The sequence below is a fragment of the Protopterus annectens genome, chromosome 7.part0 (genome assembly GCF_019279795.1).
Source record: "Protopterus annectens isolate FY-2018-M chromosome 7.part0, PAN1.0, whole genome shotgun sequence".
NCBI lineage: Eukaryota > Metazoa > Chordata > Ceratodontiformes > Protopteridae > Protopterus > Protopterus annectens.
Genome location: NC_056739.1, coordinates 1471250601 through 1471277417, shown reverse-complemented (window position 1 = coordinate 1471277417; position 26817 = coordinate 1471250601). Strand labels below are relative to the sequence as shown.

Sequence of the window (26817 nt, the reverse complement as noted above, 5' to 3'; positions counted from 1 at the left end):
ATAGGATATATAACAATATATGTGATATATAGTCCAGTCAACATTACATAAATTATTTAATTCCTGACTTCTCTTAAATCTCATTGCTCTTGCATGTACTGTTCCCACAATTTCCATTCTATGCAATTTATTATTACCTTTTTCTAAAGGTTCCCCTTCTGCTTCTTTTACCTCAAAATCTAAACCAACTATACTTCAAATGGTGATTTCCATTTTCTAATAATTGCTTTTTTGACAGCCACCAGAATTAAACTTAACAAGGCCTTACTGTGTCTAGACGATTCAGATCCTCTATCCTAGCTCAAAACATCATTTCCTTAGTTACACTCATTTGCTTACCCAGTATTCCTGACAAGTACTCTGTGGGGAATTTTTAAATTCTACCAACTCATTACACTCCCAAAATATATATTCCCCGTTACTCTTTCTTCCCTATCACACCTCCAACATTTGCCATCTACCTGAGAAAAAATTCTTTGGAGTCTGTTTGGGGTACAAAAGTATCTATGCAAACGCTTCCAGGCAAAAATCCTTAATCTTCTAGTCTTTGCTGCACACTTGGGAGCCATACACAAGCTGTTCCATTGCTTCTTTGTGAGTTGCATATTTAATCTCAATTTTCAATCTTTTCTGACCTCTTCTGATTGATTCCTATAGTTACTATACAATATTTTATATGCCCAGCTAATTATCAATTTTTAACAACAGCTTCTGTTCTAGATACATTAAAAACTCAACCAGTGCAGGTAGTGTAGGTCTTTCACTTTGGATTCTCCCATCTCTTTCTCTTTGTCTATCTTCGGAGATCAGTTCCTGATAGGGAGGACAACCACTAGCCTGCAAACCAAATGTCTTCTTGGCCTCTTCCCAGTCTATTACCTTTCCACCTCTAATTATTTGTCCCCAAATACCTTAGTTCCTTTGCAAGATTCCTCTAATAAATTCTAACCCCCTCTTGTCTAATTTATGTACCTTAATTGCAGTTATCCCTATTGGCAGAATCCTCCTTCTCAATTCCCATGTTGGCTTAGTTTTTAGAATACTTTCTACTGCTTTATGAATATAATATTCTGCATGACTGCTATTCATCTTAAGGACCTGTGTCCAAAATCACATTCCCTCCTTACTTCTTGAATTATCTCCCTGCTTCATCATCATCATCCCTTTCCACTATGAATTGTAGCTTTCGGCTTGTGTTACATACAAGAGCTTTAACTGTGAAGCTCTGAAATATTCCTTCAAATCAGGTAATCCTAAATGTCTTTGTTCTGTTAGGAGAATAAACTTTTCCACTTGATTCTTGCTGTCTTCCTCTCTGAAATAAAATCCTTCAACTCTATTACTTATGTCCCAAAACTTCTCCTCTGGCTGATAAAAATATGCCTGACCTGTGTATAAAACTAAAAGGACTAAGAGCATTTTTACTGCTCTTATCTTGCCAGCCATATCCACAGACAACAGCTTCCAGTTTCTCAGTTTTTGTATTATCTTTTGTTTAGTGTCTTCCCACATATCCTTAGCTGCCATAACCAAATCTTTTTTAATCCATACTCCTAAACACTTCATTTTATTGTATCCTCATAAATATGGGAATTGCTGGAACAATTCATGTGTAGGTACATCATTTATATCTGTAGCCTTTGTTTCATTTTCATTAAAATTTATATCCTGAAAAAGCACCCAAAACTGTTTCAGAATATTTCACAGCACTGAGATGTCCTTTTCTGGTTCCATCAAGTATAAAATAATATCATCTGCAAACAATACCAACTTTTGTTGAACACCATTCCAATTACATCACTGGATTTCTAAGACCCTTAATTTCTTTGCCCGTGGTCCTAAATATAATGAAAACAACAAAGGGGAAAGAAGACACCCTGGCCCAGTTCCTCTGTTCTGATACAACTCATCAGAGAGGAACCCTTCCACTTAGATTTTTGTCTTCGGTCCCTCATATATCTTTCTAATTACCCTTGTTATGTTATCAGGAAATGTAAATGCTTCCATTGCCCTACTTATAACATGTCCCAGCTTACTCTGTCAAAAACTTTTTCTGCAACAAGACCCACCAATAACAGCAATATTGTCTTACATTCTGCTTCCTCTGTATCATCACTTTTCAAATGTTTGCCTCCACAAAACCACACTGGTCCATGCCTATCAATTTTGGCACCACCTTTGCCATTATAGACAAACATTTTATAATCATGGTTTAAAACTGAGATGGGCCTATAGGATCATAGGAGATTACAAGGCTAATGACCCTAGGGCCCTTACAAGCCTAGCCAAGAGTTTATCCCCAAAATAGATATCTCAATCAGCACCTGTAGCCCCTGTCAATGAGGGACACAGGTGGAACCCCTGGGACAAATTTGTGGTTTCCCATCCACTCAAAGTTGCACTTGAAGAGGATCAGCGACGTACTTTGTTTGATATGTATGGGGAGTCTATTCTAGAGACAGGGCAGCCTCTGGGAGACAAATCTGTTTCTCCAGCAGGTTTTGTTAATGTTACACATTAGACTTAGGCCTTTCGATCAGGCAATGTGCGAGGAGTTAGACTTACGGATATGGAGCATCTCTAGTAGAGCAGGGTCTGAGATTGCCTTGCAGCCGACACACAGATCACCTCTGAGCAATCTGTACAATACCTAGTAGAGTATTAGTGATTTGAGCTTGTCCACACAGGACAGGTATTGGAGGCCATGGATTCTCTCTGTCAGGTATTTCTGTGACCTTTCCAGTTGGTGCAGGTGTCTGGAGAGGTACATATCAAACAGGGCATTGTACTCGATTACTGGCCTAATGAGGGAAGAGTATACACAGGTAATAACCTCCTTTTTATTGGATGCAAATCTTTTACTTATGAGATGAACCAAGTAAAAGGCTTTTCTGATCACTGCTGCTACATGATGGTCGAATGAGAGATTATTGTCAACCTGTGTAGCCAGGTCTCTCACCACAGGTTGTGTGCTTACGAGGTTGCCACTGATGTGGTAATCTGTAGTGGCCGTGTTTTTACCAAATAGTATGATAATACATTTTTCCTGCATTTAACTTAAGGCCATGACTTTGGCACCATTCATTTGTTGCTGCGAGACCCTCTTGTAGTATGCTAGCATCATTTGGGGACTCAATGATGTCACCCAACCTACAGTCCGCAAACATATTCAGCCACAGGTCTTTTGTCTTTGCCTGGACCTCTGAGAAATAGATGCCAAACAGTAGGGGTCCCAGGACAGACCCCCTGGAGAACACCACTAGTGACAAGTGTGTTGTCAAAGGTGGAGGCACCTATTTTGAGCTTGAAGGTCCTATCGGTGAGCCAGATGGTCACCCACCTAATGAGACATGGATTTAAGCCAAGTTGTATTAGCTTTTCAATGATGCCCAAGTGGGGTATTGCGTCAAAGGCTTTGGTCAAGTCAGGGTAAGCTGTATGTACTAACTTTCCCTCATCCAGTGCCTTGGTGACAGTCTCAAAAAAGTCATCCAGGTTCAACAGGCAAGATGCGTCCTTGACAAATACGAACTGGGTGGGGTCAAGTGCTTGGAGACTGCCTGTGTCCTTGTATAAGAGGTCCATAACAATACACTCCATGGCCTTACAGATCAGGCTTGTCAAGCTAATAGGGCAATAGTTTCCAGGGTCAGTAGTGGCTCCACCTTTGCGCAAAGGGATGATAATGGCAGCTCTCCACTCTGCTGGAATGAAGCTTGTACTTAAGGCTATGGCTGAATATGGTGCTCAATGGCGAGGCTAGTTCTTGCTGGAGATGCTGCAGAATACAGCCTGGGATACTATCAGGTCCCATGGAAGCTGTGTTCTTTGCCTTAGATAGGGCCTTTAACACTTGATCTATGGAGATGTGAGGTGCAGGACAAGTATTGGATATGTCAAATGGGCCTTTGCGGGGGGACAGGGGGGTGTAGTTTGCGCTGAACCCATCTGCTACCAGGTTGGCTAAGTCAACAGGATCAATGTAAGTGGTACCATTAAGAACTAATTCAGAACAAGCCTGGACTTTGTCATGGAGGTTCCTGATGTAACTGAAAAAGTCTTTGTGGTTAGCCTTTGTTTCGGAGGCTAGTTTTGATTCATAATTGGCTTTGGAGGTTTTCACTAGTGATCTAATTTGCTTGTTGAGGCTAAGGAGGGAGTTTTCCAATTAGGAATTTGCGCCTTTTTACCCTTGGACTACAGTTTCTTCCTTTTGTTGTAAAGCCTGTTGATAGAGGATGTCCACCAGATAGGTTTGTAGTTCCTTGAGGAGCAAATTTTAGTTTTGTTGGGTATGGCCGAGTCCATGTATTTGTACAGGTGCTTGTATAATGCACTGGCGTACTGTTCAGCATATTTGTCTGCATACTTTGAGAGGGGGTGGTGTGAAGCTACTGATACCCTCTTTTAGAAGGTTGTACTCAGTTTTTGAGAAGTTTTTCAGCCTGGTTACAGCTGGGGGGAGGGGTGGACAGGAAGACACTTCGAGTGAGACAGACCGATGGTCAGATCTCACCAGGGAAGAATTTACTATGAGGGTGGTGCAGCAGTCACCCAGGGTGGTGAGAACAAGGTCTAGAATGTTTTTCCCCTTGTGGTGGATGAGACAACCTGGTGTAGTGCGTTAGAACTGATGAAGTCAATGGTGGGTTAGTTGGAAGTCACCGAGGATCAGGGTGTTAGGGGGTACCTTGAAGGAATCAAGTAGGACCATGTTAGAGGAGTGGGTGTCCTGAGTCACGTAGGTGGGTCTATAGCTGGCAATAACTTGGATGGGTGTCTTGCCAATTGTCAGTTGCACCTGAAGTAGTTCTACTGCACAACGCTGGCAAACCAGTCTGGAGGTGTGATTGTCTTTAATGAAAATAGAAACTCCACCACCCTTAGTCTTCCTGACCTCATTTTGGGGTGGGAATGGGTGGAATGACAGGCTAAGGCTCCTAGCATTAATCAGCATGACCTTCAATTTGCTTTTTGACAGATCTTTTATGTTGGAAGATTTGTCTTTGAGACATTGCCTAAAAAAGGCACAATGGGGGAGGTAACAGCCTTGGCCAAAATCCTGAATCCCAGGGGTGGCAAGTGGGGGTCATCTCTGGCAAGCATCAAGGCCTTTTAACCATGTCATCTCAGGCAGACAGATACTGGATCCCCTTGGAATGACACCAGAAACTAAGCCAATTGTTGAAGTCAATGTAGGATGCTGCTTAGGGCTAGGGTCATACCTGCCCGGGAGATGCGTCTCAAGTCATTCACACCAACAAGAAAATGACAGAGTCATACTTGTACCTGTTGCAGAGAGACTTAAGTGCATGTGTGATGTGGCCGGCTCTAGCACCTGACAGACAACTGACTAAGTTTCTCCTTGTCAAGCCTGATGAGGGGGACAATGGTGTGTCTCGCAACTGAGTCACCAATGACTAGTATGTTTGTTTTATTTTTGTGCCTTATGGGCTGTGTGAGTTTATTCTTATGCCTTATGGGGTGTATTTGTGAGACACTGGTGTCTTGTCTGCTGTCTGTGATATGTTTGGTGTTGTGTGTGGAATGTTTGTGAGTGTGTTTTAGAGGTCTCTGCTGTTTAGGTAAGTTTTTATTGAGGACCTCTGCATAGGTGGATGTGTGTTGTGCTTGGGTATGTGATTTGGGTGGTGTGGTGTTTGTGCTGGCAATCTCCACTTTGTCAGGAGTACTGACTATGGCGCGTGAGAGCATGGATTCCAGGTTACGGATATAGATGCGTTTCTCACAAGTAGAAGAATTATGTGTATGAAACTGGGTCTGGGAGGTCTTTATCATCTTTAGGTATTACAGCCACCACAGTTTTTCCAGGACGTTGATGCCTCCTCTCTTTTTAAAACAGTGTTAATCAAAACCTTCCAGATTTTTAGCATTTTACTCCCTCCTAACTTCCAAACTTCCACAGGAATACTGTCCGTTCCTGGAGAATTTCCTGTAGATTGGTTATACATCATTATTTTTATCTCATCTCCTTCTATCTTGAATGTTAGTTGTTGAGCCTCATCTACCTCTAACTTTGGCATATTAAAGTCTTACTTAAATATTTCCATTGTGCTTCTTCTTGATTTTCCCATTTCTCTGCTTTGTACAAATTTTCATAAATTTCTGAAATATCTCTTAACACCTCTATATGATCTTTGGTTATTTGTCTTGTTATAGGCTCCCTCAGTTTGGCAATAACCCTTTCTACTTTCTGTTGCCTAAGTTATTGTGCCAAAAGTATTTGTATTCTGGAGTTATCAAAAACAGTTGATTAACAGCAATCTTTCTAAACTCCAGCAAATTATCCAGGTACTCCCTTATTTTCTATTTAGTACTCTGCAATTGCACCTCTTATTCTCTGAGATTCCTCTTATTTTGTAACACTTTAACCTTGTCAGCCCATCTAAAGGATTCTTATTGCTTCTTAACCAGATCTCTTTTTCTTTTATTTCTACTCTAATTTTAAACTCCACTTTCATTTTTATCTCACTCACTACGCATAAGTTCTGGAGTACTTTCTATTTTCACTAATAATACCCATTCCTTAAATTCCTCTCTTTTTAACAGGTAGGTGGGGAAGCATCAGTGTCTCATCTTTACTTTATTACCCCGTATTTTTATCTTAGTAATTATCGGTGCATGATCTGAAATAGTTACTGGATGTGTATCAAAGTTCTCAATTAAATGGACATGCCCCTGTGAAATACAATTTCTATCAAGTCTAGCCCAGTTATTGTACTTTGGGAATGATATATAAATTATCTCTGAATTCATATCTTTCATACCAAATATTTTCATAAATGTCTTCAAAAATCTACCCTCTTCTGCTATATTTTCCCTTCTAAGCTCCCAGTCCATACCTATAAATAATATTCCCTGCTGAAAACTGATTTCTCAGGGAAAAAAAACATTCCAAAAGAACAGTTTTAGGTGGAATATAAATGCTTGCCAGTAGCCCCATATTACTACAAATCTGACATTACCTTTTCCCCCCTCTCCTATCACTACTGGAGCTCCTCTGGCAGTTAGAATCCATCCATCCACAGTGCCCTTTTCCCATTTTTGCACATGGGGTTGGGGTGTCACTTCAACAGTGACCATCAATTAGAGCCAAGGTTTATACCACCAGGTGGCTAGCCCTGCCACTGTAGTTCATCCACACCACACATTCGCATGGACACTCATACCTATGACCAATTTAGAGAGTCCAATCCACCTACTGCATTGTCTTTGGAATGTGGAAGGAAACCAGAGCACCTGTATCCATCTTGAAATCCTTTATTTATCAAATATACACGCTCAAGTCTTTTCCATGGTGTCTCCTATAGCACTATTTGCTCTCTGTATTTCTTGATTAAGCATTCTTCCTATTTTTTGTCTATATCTCTTGAGACCAGTAACATTCCAAAATAATATGGAAAGAGTTGTCAGGGTGAGAAGTCATTATTTCCACCTATTATGATAGGCAGCTTTTTTAAATGTCTAAGTGCAGCATTTGTGATACATGCACCCATTAATGTTTAGCAGGTTAATCATTTATACATTTTTTTCTTATCATTAACACTGGAACTTATGTCACATTTTACAAGACTTTGTGTTTTAATACAAACCCTCAAACAAGAGACCAAACACACACCCAGAACACCCCCATAATCTACTAACTTAATACAAGCACACATAACTATGTACATCTTCTAATAACGAAGTTTAACTCTCCTAATAGGAACATTTGTGCAAGACAGCTGCTAACATAGGCCCTAGTTAACCTGAAACTGAGGTTGTCCATGATAAGAAGCATATTACCTATTTTTTCTACTTACACTATTTGGTGTCTGTTCTTTTTTATCTTTATTCCCTCTCCCCAAGTGTGAAAACTACTTGCACACTAGAAATCATTAACTTTTAGCCATGAAGAAAACCAGTATTCAGTCTTTTATGCCCTATTATCAGCTTGCCTCCATGGAAAATTAAGAGAGAAAAAAAGATAAATGAAGTCCCCTGTTGCAGCATGAAAGGCAAGCTGAAACATTTTTTGCCAAAGAAAAACCTTTTCATTATATTCAGTGTTCTCATATTTACTTGTTTCCACTTAAAATTTGTTATTAGACTAAGCCAAAGATCTTAATCCAGACATTAACCTATGCAAAAGTAACAGAAAACATATCATATCTACATATATTATTCTGTGTACTTCTACATCCACCTCAGCAAATCAGGATTATAGCCTATTAACTTAAACATGCTTTTGTCTAGCTTTTTTTTTTCTTTTCACACTGTAATGCCTGTATTTCTTAACAGCAAAAAACGATTAGAGAAAGACAAGAAGGAAAAAGGTATCTGTTTACATTAATAACTTTATCATAGATGAGAACTAAAACATTTTATGGCACTTGCGTAGTATCGCAACCAGATTTGTAAGCAGGCATAATGTAACTTGTCTAATTACTGCATCAATACAAAGAAGTACGTTTAGCTGCGGTCATTAAATTAGTTGACTGAGTTATTCCATGAAGTATTTATTGCTGTTTCTGTCAACATTTGTTTTAACTCTGCGCAAGGTTATTAAACTAAAGAAGAGTGTTATTAACAAGCTTGTGTTGTCATTGTTATTGTACATTTGCTGTAATGATGAGGGTTTTCACCTCCAGTGCCACTGCCAAGCATACCTCTCAACTTTACCTCATTATGAAGAACGTTGCTCATTTATAGCCCTAAAAAGTCCACATTCTTGCAATCCATATTGAAGGGATCTGTCGAACATTGAACGTTAAGAATATTTTTAACTGACATCCCTAGTACATTATACTGGGCAATAATGAAGAACGCTGAACTGAGTAACTTGTGTTTATGAGCATGAGTGTTGACATACGCTCAGTGCAGCATTCTCCATTATCACCTAAAACTCAATCTCTTGCCTCCAGAAATGATCAAGTTTTTAAAATATCAATAGTATTATCTTGCAAAGTTGAAGATAACCTAGTATTATCTTGAAAGGTTGACGAAGTAAGAACCTTAATCAGGTGATAAATAATCATTGCAAATTCCTTTTCTTAATATGCAAGAACCAGTTACGTTGATAAATGACACTACCCAGGAAGAGGAATTTTGCCATTATTCCTGTTCCTGTTTCATAACCAATGTGATAAAATAGTACTTAGGAGTTTACGCACCCCTTTTCATGATAAGATAAATTCCTTTTGCGAGAAAATTGTGAATTATGCCCGTTTACAAATCTGGCTGTGATAATACGCAAGTGCCCATTTTACTATAAAATATGCAATTTATAATGTGGAAAGTTTTAAAGAAATACGGTTAGGGAAAAATGTTTTACTCACAGTTACCTTTTTCCTTCCTTGTCGCCTCATAGTCCCTCCAAACATTAATGACACGAAGTGAGGCAAGTGCCTTTCAGATACAGACAAGTTTAGCAAAGTCAACAAAAGTCCACGCTTTCCAGTTATTCTCATACAGCTGTATTTCACAAATGTGGTTGATGCGTTGCAGTCCCACATTTATTCACTAAATTCCATTTTGCTGGTGGTCTTCCTGTTCATCTCCATCTCCCAAATCCATATTCTGGTTCAGTTCCAAAGTGCCCCCAATTCTTCTGGTCAACTACTGTGCTTTTCTCTGTCTCTCAAGCATTTTCCTTTGGAACAGTGGAAAACGTTTCACTGGCAAAGTCTCTCCGTATGCTTTATTATCAGAAGAATGAGAAGCTGAGTCTCCTTCTGCATGATGGTTGATTTTTTTGTTGGACAAAATTTCTGCATTTTTTCCTTAGTCAGTTCTGCATCAAAGAATGACTTTGATCCACCAAGAAAAAAAATATTCCTGGATACAGCAGCTTGAATCTCACACCTGCCTCTTGACCTTCCTCAATTACTGGAATCAATGTATTTCTCTTCTGCCTGGTGTACAGTGAATAATCATTTCCCACAAACACTCTACTGTCTCCAACTTTTAATACTTTGTCTTTTTCCCACAGTTTTGCCTGGATCAACTCTTTCTGATGGTAGGTTGGCCTCTTTACTAACAAAGGTCTTGGCTGCTTTCTCATGGATATATTTCGAGCATACAGATGGTGTGCCCTTTCAATTAGCAGTTCCTGCTGTTTAATAACAGTCCAGTTGCTTATTTGTGCCTTCATAAAATTAATGCAGTCTGTTCCTTCTAGTTTCTCTGGTACAGCAGAAAATCTCAGATTTTCCCTACATGATCTGTCCTCTAATTTCACCATTTTTTGAAACGTCTCTTCTTGAACAGTCTTCATACTCAGACAGCCTTTCTTCATTTCAACCTCTGATTTTTTCAGTTTTATTAGCTAATCTGAATATCTGTTTAAAGCTTCTTCCATTTTTCCCAGCCTTTTGTTATTTGGGCCAATATGCTCCTTCAGTGTTGCATTTATTTTAATCAGCTCTGTGACATTTGACTTATTTCTTCCTCTAGATTACTGGAAGGCTTATCTTGCGCCAGAACTGGAGCTTGAACTGCTTTTTGATGAACAGCTACACAACTCTTCACCTTTTCTAGTGAATTTTCTTTCAGGCTCTCTCAGTTTCTTTTTTGCAGGCATCTAGGCAGTGTTTTTACCAGCTGGTAACTGAATTTACTCCAAATGACAGTATCTCTGGCTACAGTTTCTCAATTTCTGTTTTTACAATGGGAGAGCTGAAGTCAAGTTGTTGATCAGTGTGCAGCCATCCTGAAAGTCACATCAAACTTTGCTTTCATGTCTAGGCCCAGAGCAATGAGCCCTAGTGCAGAACAACACAATGGTACCTTGTCTTGACTTTAAGTGGCCGGCCTTACTGAGCCTGGGGGAAAAGGTCCAAGGAGGGTAAGATCTGTGACTGGGTAACGCAATAAACAACTATCTGGGATCTGGTAGGCTGTAGACACCAGTCATTCAATGGGGAAGGGCCTTCCCCAAAGCAGGAGTCATGGTGTGCCACTTTCAGTTCCTCTTCCTATGTGGAGATGGAGGACTGGCTTGGGCCTGTATCCATATTACTGTGAACGAGTTAGCACATTCTGGATCCAACAGAGTTTTTGAAATAGACTTGCATTCAGAAAGATTAGGCAGGGTGCACCCAGTGAACTTTGATTCTTGTGGAGATGCTACAGTTTATATCTGGGGTTGCTTGGAACCCTCTCCCACCAATCCATGCAAAATGGACCCTCTATAATGCTACCATTTTTACAGCCATGACATAGAACAGGTTCTTCCCTCCAATGTCAACAACTGACAGGACTGACTCTGATACGTGTGGCAATGTCTGACAGCATGCTGTTCCCCCAAACAGTAAATGCACTGCAGCTGCAGATATCAGCTACTTATCTGATGGATACTTATTGGGTCTGTAAGACATCGAATGTATGACCTTTCCGGTAATAGCAGAGACTGTGATCTGAACTGTGCAAGCATTAAAAGAACTGTTAGGGTCAGATGACAAGAAAGTTTATACAACTTTCATGAGACATCATGGGGCATCACAAAGTACAGCAGACCAGGTGCAGGATCTTAATAAAAAATGACACATTCTAATTAGTGAAAAAGATGGGCCCAACTAAGGACCAATCAAGGACGGTTTCAATGTTGGATCTTTTGTTTTCATTTGGCCCAAACATTCTAAATAAATAATTCCAAAAATAATGAAGACAAAGCTGTACCACCACTAAAAATGCTACCACATTTGCTATCAGCTCATTAAAAAGTCTTTCGCAGGACAAAACTATACAGGAGTACACCAGCTCACACATTGGTTTTAGGCAACTGAACTTCAAAACTGTGTTTCAAAGACAAATCTGCACTTCATCTTTTATCCAGTTAATAATTAATACTTTTAGTTCTTTACCTGATAAAGAAGGTATGTAGATTCCATCAGCTCTGGCCTTAGCGGATAAAAAAGAACATCAGGTGCCTGTAGTTGCCAATTGTAACGCTCTGGAAGAGCTCCAAATTTTTTCCATATTGCATAATAAAAGGCATGCAGACAAATGGCATCTTCTACATCACCCATAAGAACCTGTTGGCAGAAAAAGTGCATATCATTTTTTGACTTTTACAGTAAAGCATAGAATCTCATCAGACAGTGATGTAAGTTACTGTTTGAGGTACTTTAGCCAGTACTAACCAGTAACTTTTATGCACAGATCTGTGTCATTGCTTATATTTTCTCAGTAATTACAAACAAACACAGCAATTCCTAAGCAGTGGACAATGACATAGTGAATAAAGCTAGAACACAAGTTTACAGCCAATACAGTAGACTTCTGTTCATGAGTACAAAAAGGGTCTATATTAAAAGCACAAAGGTGTACTTACCCGAATACGTAAACATCGACACTTATTCCGCAAACTGCGAATACATCGAACGCCCTAAACCGCGAAATTCAAAAACTCGAACCGTCATAGTTGTCCCACCCCACTGCCCGCTACATACTACCTACCCAAACAAACTAAATAAACCACATACATACACTAACCAAAACCCTACTTCTAACCCTACACTAAATCTTGCATATACCACCATGTATGCACTTACCTTAACCCGCACCCTAACCCTAAGGACCGTAACTATCGCACACTTACCTTACGGAGCTATACCGCAGAAGGGCCAACCATGACGATTAGACATTTCGGATTTCGCGCTTCAGGACGATTGATGTTTTCACAGTTTGATGAAGACATGTTGATGTTTATGTATTCGGGTAAGTACACCTTTGTGCTTTTAATATAGACGCATACAAAAACTGCAGTGGTATTGCTGTCCTACAGACTGTGGCCATACTTCAAAAACAAAAAAGGAAATGCTAGACATGAGCACCAACTTCGATTTCTTAACAATTCAATCATGAACCATACAATTCTTAATTATACCTACTCAAATGATGTATGTTTTAATTAAACCAACACTTTTAAGGAAAAGGAAGCATACAAACAAGAGGAAGCTACTGGTTATAATATGTTCACCTCAGCACTCTCTCACACACACACACACACACACACACACACACACACACACACACACACACACACACACACACACACACACACACACACACACAGAAAAAAACAATTCAACCAAAAGAGCTCCTATATACCTCTGACGTATAATCATGTCAAGAAAATTCATTAGATATAAACAGAATAATGGATGAATTAAACAGTCATGTGTTCCACCAGAGCAGATGGTTGCAGAGACAACTAATTACCTTATTTTCTTGAAGAATGAAGTAACAGTTTGCATGAAATATGTCACTCATCATAGGCATCTTTCAGCATCTGGTGAGTTAAATGCTGCAACACATTTTTCACCCTTTTTTTTAACAAGAAGCTTTGTAAGCTTCTTAATAAACCACAGTGTGATGATATGAGGTATTGGCATCTGTGCCAGGGAAAATATGGCAGTGCATATATAACATATGCTAACATAGATAGCTGGAGTTTTGTAAATAATTTTGTGTCATTTGACTACCACACTGACTGTTAAAATGCATCAACAGTGTTATTATAACTGATTAAATGTAACTGTTTCCTAGCTATCTTAAATACGTACTTTTCCGTTAAACCCCTACCAGTCTGTGCTGCTGTTTTTGCTGGTTTTTCAGTAACACTGGCTTCTTCTGATACATTCGCTACAGCTGTTGGGAAAACAAACATAAAGGACTTTTCAGAAATTGAGAGACAACTCAAAAGAGACAAAAGGGATGCTTGCCGACAGCTGAAGTTACTTCTGCTAGGTGAGTGATCAGCAAGTGTGCATAGTACTGCATATGACATCGTACAACTGAGTATGTTGTTCACGTATTACTGCAGGCAATACAGGTCAAAGTCTTTTCTTCTTTTGGCTGCTCCCGTTAGGGGTCACCACAGCAAATCAACTGTTTCCATTTCTTCCTGTCTTCTGCATCTTGCTCTGTCACAACAACCACCTGCATGTCCTCTCTCACCACATCCATAAACCTTATCTTAGGCCTCCCTCTTTTCCTGTTACCTGGCAGCTTCATCCATCTCTCTTTCTTTTAACACAAGACATTGAAAATATTGGTCTTGGCAATGCACACAGTCCCCAGTTTATTCAGTCAGCAGTCACATGCAAACAAAAGTTGTTCTGCACATTATAAAACCTGCGATCGTGCAGCACCAGACAAGACATTCGTGTCTGCAGTACTGCCTGCCAAATGAAATAAAAAGAAAAACGTAACCTTACCTAATGAAAATGAATCTTTTCACATCACATTTGTCAGTCCTGCATAAATGATAAAATAGCGCCGAAACACAGCAGCGTGAGGACCTGGTAGGAGTTTAACGGAAAAGTACCAATTAATACAGCAAGGCAAGATTAGATGCTGAGATGCTTACTTCTACAAGGAAAGGTGATGAGCTTCAAAACTAAACTGAACTCAACTAATTGTGATAACTGCCATAGATCTTTATAGCAGGTTCCAAAGAAAACAAAACAGAACAAACTGCTGTGAAAGTTCCATCCTCTCAGTGCTGGTTATAGAATGAAATCACATTTGATCACCCTACTCTGGTACAATACACACTCTTAACTTTGCTAAGTTCTGCTGCAGTATTTGAAAATTATAGAACAATTTCCAAAACTTCTGTTTCTTTCCAGAATTCTTTGTTTAAATATACATATTTAATCAGTTATAACAACACTGTTGATACATGTTTAATACAAGCATCTGTACAAGTCAGTGTGATAGTCAAATGACACAAAATTATTTACAAAACTCGGTACTTTTCCGTTATTGGGGCAACACTTTCAACGCGAGCGTTCAGCTGAAATCCAGAACCTTGACATGTCTATCGACCACATGTGTGTAAAAAGTATTTGTCTTAAAAAAAATTTTATCTGGGTAAACTGTCCACATGCCTGGTTAACGGATGTGTCTTGCAACTGGATTTCAGCTGAGCGATGGCATTGAAAGTGCAGCGAAAAATGCTAAGAAAAGTAAATAAATGCAGCAAATGTGGAAACCGAGGGCATTCTTCATTTTTATTTCTGTAGCATATCCAATTGTTATAATTGCCCTACCAGAAAGGAAAAATGAATGATCTCCCTGTACAGTGTCTTCTTAGTGTTAATTTCCTGTGTGCGGTACCAAAGTCATGAGGCGATTGACTATCACAGGCAACACCTCCATGCAAAGCTCCTGTCAGTTCCTTCCCCCACATTCATCTTGCTGGGCTGTCCTGAAAATAACTAAGTATGACACAGAAAAGAAGGAAAATAAGGGACACTTAGCCCCCAAAAAAGAAAATTTTTCACTGTAATGTTGAGCCATTCACACTTTGAGAGAATGCTTTAAAGTGTTCCCTTTTAAGTGACATTGTGTTTTTATCGGTAATTTGCTCCTGCGGTTGCTGAGCCCCGAATGCTGTGTATTGTCATGTTTGTAAGGAGTTACTACAAACATCATGTAAATTGGATAAATGTTAAAGAGGAAAGATGTGACCTTCTACATTTTTGAGACATGTTAACATAAACAACTAAAAGATGAACAGCTGAAAGACATGTAAATAGAGTAGTATCGGAGCTCAGCAACTGCTTTGAAGGTGTTGCCCCAATAACGGAAAAGTACCCAAAACTCCAGCTAACTATGCTGGCATATGTTATACATACACTGCCCTATTCTCCCTGGCATAGATGCCAACACCTCACATCGTCACACACAGCACAAATAAATTTAGCATATTCCTTTGTGAAATTACTTTATGGGTAGGGCCACAGCCTTTAATGGACATGTCTCTTCTCATGAGTGGTGATGCATCCATTAAAGCCTATGGACTCAATTAACATTTTCTTTGTGAAGATGTCACTAAGATTAAAGTTGACCCTTTATCCTCAGTGGCACAGTTGTGTGGTAAACAACTTACAATTGCTTGTTCCTTTTAACTAAAATTGAGGCAGAAAACATTGCTGTTCAGCAATTTAAGTACCACATATTATAGTGCAAAGGTAATAAATATAATGGTGACAATACACTTCAATATAAGTATTAATAAGAAATCTGCAGCAGAATATAAATTTACTAAAGCACACTGTCCCATAAACCGGTTTCCTTCTAAATTTTATGCATGACTTGTTTATTAATAAACGCATAATGTCCCTTGAAATGTAAACCAGAAAAGATTGTTTAAGGCAGCAGAAAAATACTGAAATTGGAAGTGAACTTCTGAACAGCATTTAATCAATGTATGATTATATTATGTATACCAATAAAGGGATTGCTCAAGGCCAATTTTAAATCCTCTGCTTACACCGTCACCATTTCTTGACTCCAAGTAATAACAGGTGGCTTTGTGTAAGAAAGGCCAACTACGAGACAGTAGATGGAGGAGAAGGAGGCATGTTCTGTGTGATGCTTATAACTTGGATTCAGGTAGTAGTCTGGGTACCAGTGGTTTATGCGAGGGACAGAAAGACTAAGAACTGCAGCAGACCATAGAAGGATTTCCTACTAAGCAAATAACATTATTAACCTTAGCATGGACAATGAAATCTGGAGAGTCAAAGGAGGCCCTATACTCATACCTGGAGCAAAGTGTACCCCATATGATAACAGGGCACCTAGCTTTCAAGACATCCTGTCTAACAGTCTTCATTTCACCCTATGCATATTAGCTGTATGGAAGACGAAAGGCAGAAAGCAAGGGATCCAGAGCAGGGCTCAGCAACAACTTTTGAACCACAGAATCAAAAGCTGATGGAAAAGTATTTTCAACTCAGGTTAACAAGCCTGGGACCCTGGATCACTAGGGCCTCCCCTTATGTCGATATATGCTCAACATAATCATCATCAACTCCCTATTTCTTCATTTTCTACATGGGATCAGAGTGTCATGCGACCTGCTGCAAACTCTCTGGATTCAATGTCAGTCTCCTACCTTCCTTTTTCAGTCATGCCCGAGTGCTGCAGGTCTTCTCTCATGCAAACCATCCATCTCTATGCTGGTTGCCTTTGTTTCCTCTTACCTTCTTCCTTTATGTCCCAAATCTTTTTCACCACATTGTCCTTTGCTTTCATGCACACATGGCCGAAAGTATAGTTGTGCAAGTTACAAATACCCATATCAGTACATGTTTGAATTCCTCACTGCTCTAGTAGCCTTTAGGCTATATGGCTTGTGTATTGCCCAAGACACAACAACCTTCCAGCATCGAAAATCTCTGGCAATCTCCTACACTTACACTCTGATTGGTCGGCTCTGAGGAAGGAAAATCAGCAGTTAGATCAGAAAATGTTCAGTACTTTCTTGCCTGAATGTTAACTATCAGTGTACTCATCCTGAAATAAACACACAAGAAATAATCACCAATCTATTTCCCAACAATAATAGGGGGAGGAGTGTGGGTGCGGCAACTGCAGCAGCGGGGAATTCAAGCATCTACTGTTATGGATAAGTGTAATTTACACAACTGTACTATGTTTACCATTTCCACTGCTGCAGCAGCCTTTAAGCTACATGGATTGATTACCAAAGCCCATCCAACCTGGGAGGAGGAAGGATATGGATACAGGAGCCCCTGGAGAATGGTAATACCAAAGCCAGTACAGAATGTACAAAAATAATTCAGTTTGCAATGTCCTGCAAAGGTATTTATGAAGGACCATGTAGCTGCCACTATGACATCAAAGAAAAGCAAGACCCCCACATGGCCAGTATAACCAAAGAGAACAGCCAAGAACAACCATCTGGAAATAGTCTGCTTGACATGAGTTGTCCTTTCTTTGTCCCAATACAAGAAAGAAACAGCTGATTAGCTTTTATAAAGGACGTTGACCTGTCAAGATAGCATCTGACCTTCCTATGCACATCGAGAGTATGCAGAATCCTTTCTTCCTGGTTTGGAGGCTTATGACAGAACATTGGCAAATTAATGACCTTTCTTTAAGTAAACTTTAAAACAACCTTGGGCTTGAATAAGGGATTTGTTCTTAACACCCTACCCCTATAGAAGACAAACAGGGCTTACTCACCATGATAGCTTGCAACTTAGATCCTGCTCTTGTAGATGTCAAAACAATGAGTATAACAGTTTCTCCATGTCATGAACTTTAAGACTGCTTGATGCCGAAGATCAAATAAAGATGTGGTTAAGTTTTCCAGCAGACAGTTAAGATCCCAGAACAGAGCAACCTGTTTGCAAGGTGATCTTGAGCATAACACTCACTTCATAAAGTGTTTTACTAAATAAAATTGAAGAAAGTGAAGGTTCCAAGGGTAGTCTTAATTAAACGGCTGCAAGATGTACCAGATGGTAGTAAACTCACACAAATATTTGAGTACCAGTGGTGCATAATCCCTGACAGGACTATGGTTATTGGCTAGGCACCAACTACAAAACTCTCCAACATGCCAATATAAGATTTTTCTAGTAGCAGGATTTCTCGTCTCCTTTAGTACCTAATGCATGCCCTATGAAAAGAGGTGCCTAAAAGATATTAGAAATGAATTATCCAGACAGATGGTTGAAGATGTTTTAGAACAGGGTGCATCAAACTCCCTCTGTCTTCTGTGGATAGATTCAAATTGTGAAAAAGCTTGTAGTAATTGCCACTGGCCAGTTCTATAAAAACGGAGAACCAATGCTGCCTGGGGGTCACTACAAACATCTGGAAAGTCTTCTGAATCTTTAGAATTACCCTGAACAACAGTGAAAGAGGTGGAAATAAACATTCCCATGCAAGGGAGTGAAGAAACATCTGTTAAGCAGTCTGTTTTGAAAGGAGGCAAATAGATGTAACAACTGAATAATTTCGTGGAAGACCCTCTTATTCAGTTTCCATTTGTGAGGGTCTGTCCTGGCCCTACTCTGCTTGAGTGCTACTATGTTCTGATCTGATAGAATGTGATCTGCTTGGAGGGTTAAAAAGTGCTGAAGACATCTTCCAGGTGATCACATCCACCATGCATACAGGGTGCAACCTTGTGCCTCCTTACAATTAAATTTTCATTCTTCCTCAACGAATGGGACAGAGTCCCCAGCTACATGAATCTTGGGTGGCACTCATGGAAGAATATTCTGGAGAACCACTGAACCAAAGGTTGCTCTTTTTCTGGAAATTAGGTCCAATTTATAAGAAGAAAAGTGCCTTTCAAGAAAGCTTTACATAACTTGTAAGAGGCCAAACAAAAAAATCTATCTCCTGCATGAAAATATGATATGGCTGCCAAGTGCAGTTTAATCATAGAAACACTAGCTTCTTCACTGAAGAGAGCAGCCGGAAAATCAAGAAGGGCAGAGATAGGGGCAGTAAAAGGGTCAACATTACTTCGTAATGCCCAAAGGGAACACCTTTCCCATTTCTACTTGTAAACCTTCTTGGTGGAGTCATTTAGTGAGAACAATAGAATGGTACATACTGGGGAAGAAAGCCTGGGCTGTCTGGCTATAATTGGAACTGGAGAAACCACATGATTAGACTGAGGGCTGGGATACTGGGATAACTCATCGCTGAGGAGTGTGAGAGGAGATCTGGAGTTGGGTCCTGTATCCAGGGAGGGTAGTGAAGATGACAGCAAAGGAAGGAGAACCACATCTGCCAAGGCCAGTAGGAGGCAATGAGAATGACTGAGCTCTTCAACCAAACTACTTTCTGTAGGAATTTGGGGATAAAGGGATGTGGGGGGAAAAGCATAAAAGGAGATGGGATGGTCAAACATGGACTAGAGCATCTCTCAGTGACTCTTGCTGAGGAGGGATCAGGGCAAAATACCTACTGCACTTGTTGTGAGGGGATGCAGAGAGGCCACAGCAAGGGTGGCCCCAGTGATGGAAAATTTCCTCTGCCACTGATTGTTTGAGAGACCACTCATGAGGCATCAGAATGGATCTGCTGAGTTTGACTGCTAGCACAATGGTTTTTCCCAGAATATGTGTTGCAACTAGAAAGCATTTGGTGGAAATTGCCCATTGCCACACACTCTCAGCCCCCTGGCAGAGAGGTAAGTCTGGGTTCCCACTTGTTTGTTGATGTACCAGACTACACACGCTGATAATCTGAATTGCAATAGTCCCTACAGAAGAGCATCTTGAAATGTCTGCAACTCTAATAGGATTGACACATGAATTGGTCTCTTGGGAAGACCACGTCCTTCCCAAGTAATGCCCCCACCCCAAATGGGAGGCTTCCGTAGTCACTGTGGCCATTGGAGGCAGTAAGACAAAGGGTCAGCCTAGGTAAATGTCATCCGACTGGATCCACCAACTGATGTGATGTCGGCAAATTGGTGTAAGCTTGACTGGAAAAGATAGGAGTTGTTGTTGAATAGACCACAGAACAGCTACAGTCCATTGAAGAACATGCATATAGTAATGTGCTAAAGGAAGTAGGAGTATTGCTGCTGCCATAGACCCCAATGAATGAAGAATGAATCTGGCTGGAGGAGATGGACGGGATAGAATCTGATGATCTGAGTGTGTCTATGTGATGATTAGGTAAAGAAGTAATTTGTGGTGTTGTGTTCAGATGTGAGCCAATAAACTCCAGACTTTGTACTGGTGTCGCATCTAACTTGGCGTAATTGACTTATTCCCAATGAGTGACAAATCTGGAGCAAACCGTCCCTGAATTGTTGAAGGAGATGCATACTGGGGGCGTTGAGGGCACAGTCATCTAGGTGTGGAAACACTTGGAATCCTTTAGTCTCAAGTGAGCTGCCACTACTGCCATACATTTGAACACCCTGGGGGATGTGGTGAGTCCAAAGGGCAGGGCTCTATACTGGCAATGACTGGCTCCCAGACAAAAGCGTAAATATCTTTGGGAGTGCCTGTTTATTTTGATGTGACAGCACGCATCCCGAAGATCTATGGAGCATATCCAACTGCCCTTGTGAAGAAATGGCAGAATGGACCGGACAATGACCATTCAGTACTTTGATTTTTTTTCATGTATTGGTTCAGTTTACTTAGATCCAAAACTGGTCTCAGGTCCCATGTCTTTTTGGGCACTAAAAAGAAATGTGAGTAAGTTCCGAATCCAATTTGGTCTGGTGGAACCGCGTGGATGACTCTTGTCTAGCAGCTTTTGAATTTCTTGTGCTGCTGCCTTCCTATGATTGGGTGGAATATCGGGAAGGTTCTTCCTTTTGTAGATTGGGAGCTGGGAAAATGGTATGAAGTAATCCATGGATATTATTTTTCATCACCACAGTATCTTTTGTTATAGCAGCCCAGGCATTTAGGTGCAAGGGCAATCGTCTCCAGACTGCCTCCAGAGGTGGGCAGTTAGGTGGGACTTCAGGAGCACCGATAGGGTTATCTGGAAATGAATCATGGAAATCATGGAAACCCTCATTTTGCAGGCCTTCTCTGCCTCAAGGTCAGTGTCTACTGTTAGAACTGCCTCTCCAAGCTATCATGAAAAGGTCCCAGAGATTTTCGAAACCACATTTTCTTACCACCTCTCTGATTTCTACAAAAAGCTCTTTGAGGGGTAGAAAACTTGATTCCCACAGCAGACAGGGTCTTTCCTTCTTGTTCTCTGCAGGTAAGCATTTTTTTTCACAAATAGACTGAACAAAGATGTTCCACCAAAGGAAGCTTTGATGAAAGACACCCTGAAAAGCTCTGCCAGTCACATAGCCGCACATAGGCATGTCTCCTTATGGCAATGCCTGAACCAGCTGTCCATGAGGCGCCTTCAGCTGTGTAAGAGATCAATCTCATGGACACACTGGAAATTGATAAAAGAGAGGCCAACTGAGAAGATGATCTTTTGAAATCCTCTGCAGACGTGGACTCAGAGAGAATTTGACAGTTCTTTGGTCAAATCTCTCTGTAACCTTGTAGAGTGTGCCAGACAGTGAAGTGACCTCAAGGGGAATGTCTCTGAGGGAAAATACTCACTTTCCAAATCTGTCCAGACCTAAACTCTCTGTTTGGCAGGAGGACAGATGAGCTCTGTTCTGTTAGCTCTTTTTTAGTGGCTGCCACTCCCATCATTGCATCTATGGGGACTCCTTTGTTCCAGTGAGGTTGACCTTTTGGGGGGGGGCTAGGAATTTGTCAAGGCGACACGATACTAGCTCAATGGAATCTGGCTCCTATATCCAGCGATAGACCAGATCAATAAGCTCATCCACTGGGGGTCACCCAAGATGTAGACAGACCAGAACCACAATCCTCCAAAAACACCTACTTCTCTGGAGAAGGACAAGTACAAATATGACACTGTCATTGTCCATGTTGGTGTGAATGACTTGAGCTGTACCTCCCTGGACTACATGAAAAGAGACATGGAGGAGCTCTCTGATCACGTAGCCCAGGCCGGTATGACACTGACCCTGAGTAGCATCCTGCCCTCACCAAAAATAATATCACGATATAGAGAAAAAAATATCAATTTCAACAATTGGCTAAGCTTCTGGTGTCATTCAAAGGGGATCCAATGTCTGTCAGCCTGGGACGACATGCTCGACAAGCCACGCACTGCTTTGCTAGAGACGGCTTGCACCTGTCACCCTTACGCTTTTGAATACTGGCCAGGGCTCTTGCCACCCCCCCCCCCCATAGTGCCTTTTTTAGGCAAGGCTCAAAAGACAAACCCACCACCGTAAATAGCACAAGTAACAAAAAACTGAGGGTTATGCTACTCAATGCCAGAAGTCTAAACCTCAAAATGCACACACTCGAGGCACTCCTCAGTATGGAGAAAATCAATATATGTGCAGTAACAGAAACCTGATTTAAGGCTCCAGAGAGCACCCCAGCACTACCAGGCTACAACTCATACCATACATTTCGGCTACAAAACCCAGACCGAAATACAAAAGGAGGAGTATCATCCATATTCATCAAGGATACCCACACCTCCAGGTTAGTGGCACAGCACGATGCTTCAGAGATCATCCACATGCAACTAACAATGGGCAAAACTGCTATTCAAATTATAGCTTGCTACAGATCACCCACCAAATTCCAGGACCCCCACTCCACATTCCTGAAAACACTGGGAAACAAAGGTCCTACCAAACACCCTGATATTGGGTGATTTCAATTACCCAAATATTAACTGGGAGAAATACTCAAGTACAAACTCCCTTGCCCAATATTTTCTAGAATTTATAAACTCAAATGCCCTGGATCAACTGGTCAACATCCCCACCAGAGGTGACAACATATTGGACCTGGTCATCACCAACATGGGCGACCAGTGTTCCACACCGGAGGACAACCCCTCGCTGGTTAGATCTGACCATAAACTAATCACTCTGGATATCCACATTCCGCCCCCACCCCCGGTCAAAGAAACCTCCGTGAAAAACTTTTCAAAAGCAAACCATGTTACTTGAGACTGAGGTGTGAAGTTTCAAAGCCCCCCCCATGCTAAAGGATAACGCTGTCCAAGCTGCAAAATCCTTTACTAATGCACTCTACGGGCACCTACAAGAATGCATGGATCATGCTATCCCAAACAAAACCAAGACCCACTCCTCCAAGAAAAGGAAACCAGTCTGGTGGACCCCTGCCATAAACAAGCTATACAATAGAAGGAGGAAACTAGTACAGAAAAGAGTAAAATCCCAAGAAGGGAAGACATCCCTGATCAGTATCAGCAAGAAACTACGTTCCCTCATAAAATCATCCAAAGCTAGCTTCGAAAGAAAAATTGCCATGGACTCCAAAGATAACCAAAAGGCATTCTTTAGCTATGTCAAGAATCTAAGTGGCAATTCTCAGATCTGCTCAGAGTTAGTGCAGAATGGCACAAAAATACACTGTACCAACCGATATAGCCAACATCCTGGCAGACAGGTTCAGTGCAAACTTCAACCCCCACCCCCAAAAGGGCCCATGACTATACCAGAAGAATGTAGTGCCCCTGCAATCACAGACACTCTGCTTAAAACAGCCCTCTCCAAAGCCAAAAACACAGCATCAATGGGACCGGATGGTGTCCCAGGCTGCGTCCTACACGAGCTCAAAGATGAACTAACCCCTCACCTAAACACACTGTTTAAACTCAGCCTATCCACAGGCTATGTGCCCACAGAGTGGTGCACAGCAATGGTTATTCCACTCCACAAAGGTGGCGCCACAACAGACCCCGGGAACTATCACCCTATAAGCCTGACTAGCTTGGTCTGCAAAGCTATGGAGTGCATCATCATGGATCTCATTAACAGAGACATTGGAAACCTCCAAACACTGGACCCTACCCAGTTCGGCTTTGTTAAGGGCAGATCATGCCTCCTAAACCTGGTGGACTTATTTGAGACAGTTACCAAGGATCTAGATGAGGGAAAGGTGGTCCCCACAGCCTACCTAGACCTTGCAAAGGCCTTCAACACCATTCCCCACTCAGGTATTATAGACAAGCTCATATCCAAAAACCACCAGCACAGGAGGCAGAAAAATGAGGTGAAAGGAAGATTCTTTAATCCAACAAAATAAGCATTCTGATACCTCGGCAATTCGCCTTCATGGAACATTTACCATATGCATACATCTTCCTTTTATATACTTATCAATCAATCAATCAATCAATTATTCTATTTCACATTATCAATTATGTCATTATTCAATTCTTTTTACAATTATGAAAAAACAAAATAAATACAATATTAAATACACTTCTTAAATATGTTCACTAAATACAATCATTAAATACTACATTTTTACAAACATTTTTACAAATATTAATCATAATCCACCTAAACTGTATTTAATGCCCACATAACTTTAATACATTGCTGCTGAATGCATAAACTTAATATATAAATAACAATCAATATGTCCTCAAATTCATTTTTTCAAACTTATAAAGATTGTATGTCATATAAATATGACTAAAGTGTCAAAATTTAAAAATTTGAATAAAAGACTCAATTTTATGTCACTAACCCACTCTCCAAATTCATTCCCCTAGGAAATAATGTGTGATATCCCAAAATCATTTTATGTTCCAACCTACATAATGCAGTCTTGAAATTCTCTACACAAACATGGGGTCTAGCCAACACATTAAATGAAAAACCATCAATACTCCCATTATGTGAATTAATAAAATGGGAAGCTACTGGACTTTTCATGTTGCCCCTTCTTATGTCTCCCAAGTGTTCTAAAATACGCACTTTAACCCTTCTAGTAGTCTGTCCAATGTACCATAAAGGTTTATTACAATTACACCCTAAAATGTACACCACCCCAAATGACTGACAATCAAATTTTTCAAATGCAAAATATCTTTTGCCATTAATTTTTAGACCATGCATGTTTTTAACTTTCCCACATACTGAACATCGCCCACAACAATACATACCAACATTTCTATCAGTAGAATATATCAATTTTCTATTTAACAATTCTTTTAAATTACAATATCTACTGTAAGAAAAAGTTATGAGTTTGGGAAATAGATGTCCTACACTAGGATCATTACTAACAACATGCCAAAATTCTTTCAAAATTTGTTCCACCAAAAATGAAAAATTTGAAAACCTCGACACAAGTGCAAGTCATAAGAGCGTCTCTTTTGAGGATATCGCGGTGGAAAGTTCAAACGGATCCGCAGAAGGACGAAAAGGTTTACAAAACAACCGTAAGTTTTATTCTAATGTGCAAACTAGATCTGGGAAAAATCAAAGTAAAACATCAAACGTTTCTCATGTAGCTACAAAAAACTTAAAATAAGACTTGTGGGTCCGTTAAAATCAAAGGGACTGATTGAGAACTGTTTGTCCAAAGTTTTCGTTAAGACGTCTTTAGGGAGGTCCGAAGGGACTCCTTTTGGAACTGTTTCAGAGACAATTTTGACAATAGTTTGCTTGCTAATGTTGACGAAAATATTTCTGATGGTAATGCTAATAAACCTTTATGGTACATTGGACAGACTACTAGAAGGGTTAAAGTGCGTATTTTAGAACACTTGGGAGACATAAGAAGGGGCAAATGGAAAGTCCAGTAGCTTCCCATTTTATTAATTCACATAATGGGAGTATTAATGGTTTTTCATTTAGTGTGTTGGCTAGACCCCATGTTTGTGTAGAGAATTTCAAGACTGCATTATGTAGGTTGGAACATAAAATGATTTTGGGATATCACACGTTATTTCCTAGGGGAATGAATTTGGAGAGTGGGTTAGCGACATAAAATTGAGTTTTTTATTCAAATTTTGAAACTTTGACACTTTAGTCATATTTATATGACATACAATCTTTATAAGTTTGAAAAAATGAATTTGAGGACATACTGATTGTTATTTATATATTAAGTTTATGCATTCAGCAGCAATGTATTAAAGTTATGTGGGCATTAAATACAGTTTAGGTGGATAATGATTAATATTTGTAAAAATGTTTGTAAAAATGTAGTATTTAATGATTGTATTTAGTGAACATATTTAAGAAGTGTATTTAATATTGTATTTATTTTGTTTTTTCATAATAATTGTAAAAAGAATTAAATAATGACAATTGATCATGTGAAATAGAATAATTGATTGATTGATAAGTATATAAAAGGAAGATGTATGCATATGGTAAATGTTCCATGAAGGAGAATTGCCGAGGTATCAGAACGCTTATTTTGTTGGATTAAAGGATCTTCCTTTCACCTCATTTTTCTGCCTCCTGTGCTGGTGGTTTTTGGATATATTCTTGTGTTTTTTCTGTGTTTTTCTCATTATAGACAAGCTCACCAGCCTTAACATAACCCCCTACGTCACAAGATGGGTTGCTAACTGGCTCATGGACAGAACCCACATGGTAAGAGTTGCGGGAGCTAGGTCTGACTCTAAATCGGTTACAAGTGGTGTTCCCCAGGGCTCAGTCCTAGGACCCCT

The 26817-nt window shown here is 40.1% G+C and overlaps 1 protein-coding gene across 1 annotated transcript in view; it reads right to left on the bottom strand.

Annotated features, from left to right (window-relative positions):
- Positions 1-26817, bottom strand: part of EDEM1 (ER degradation enhancing alpha-mannosidase like protein 1) — a 1151518-nt gene that overhangs the window by 325028 nt on the left and 799673 nt on the right. The window contains exon 9 of the mRNA XM_044078019.1: positions 11865-12035. Coding sequence (XP_043933954.1) covers positions 11865-12035 — 171 coding nt within the window. The remainder of the gene's footprint in view (positions 1-11864; positions 12036-26817) is intronic.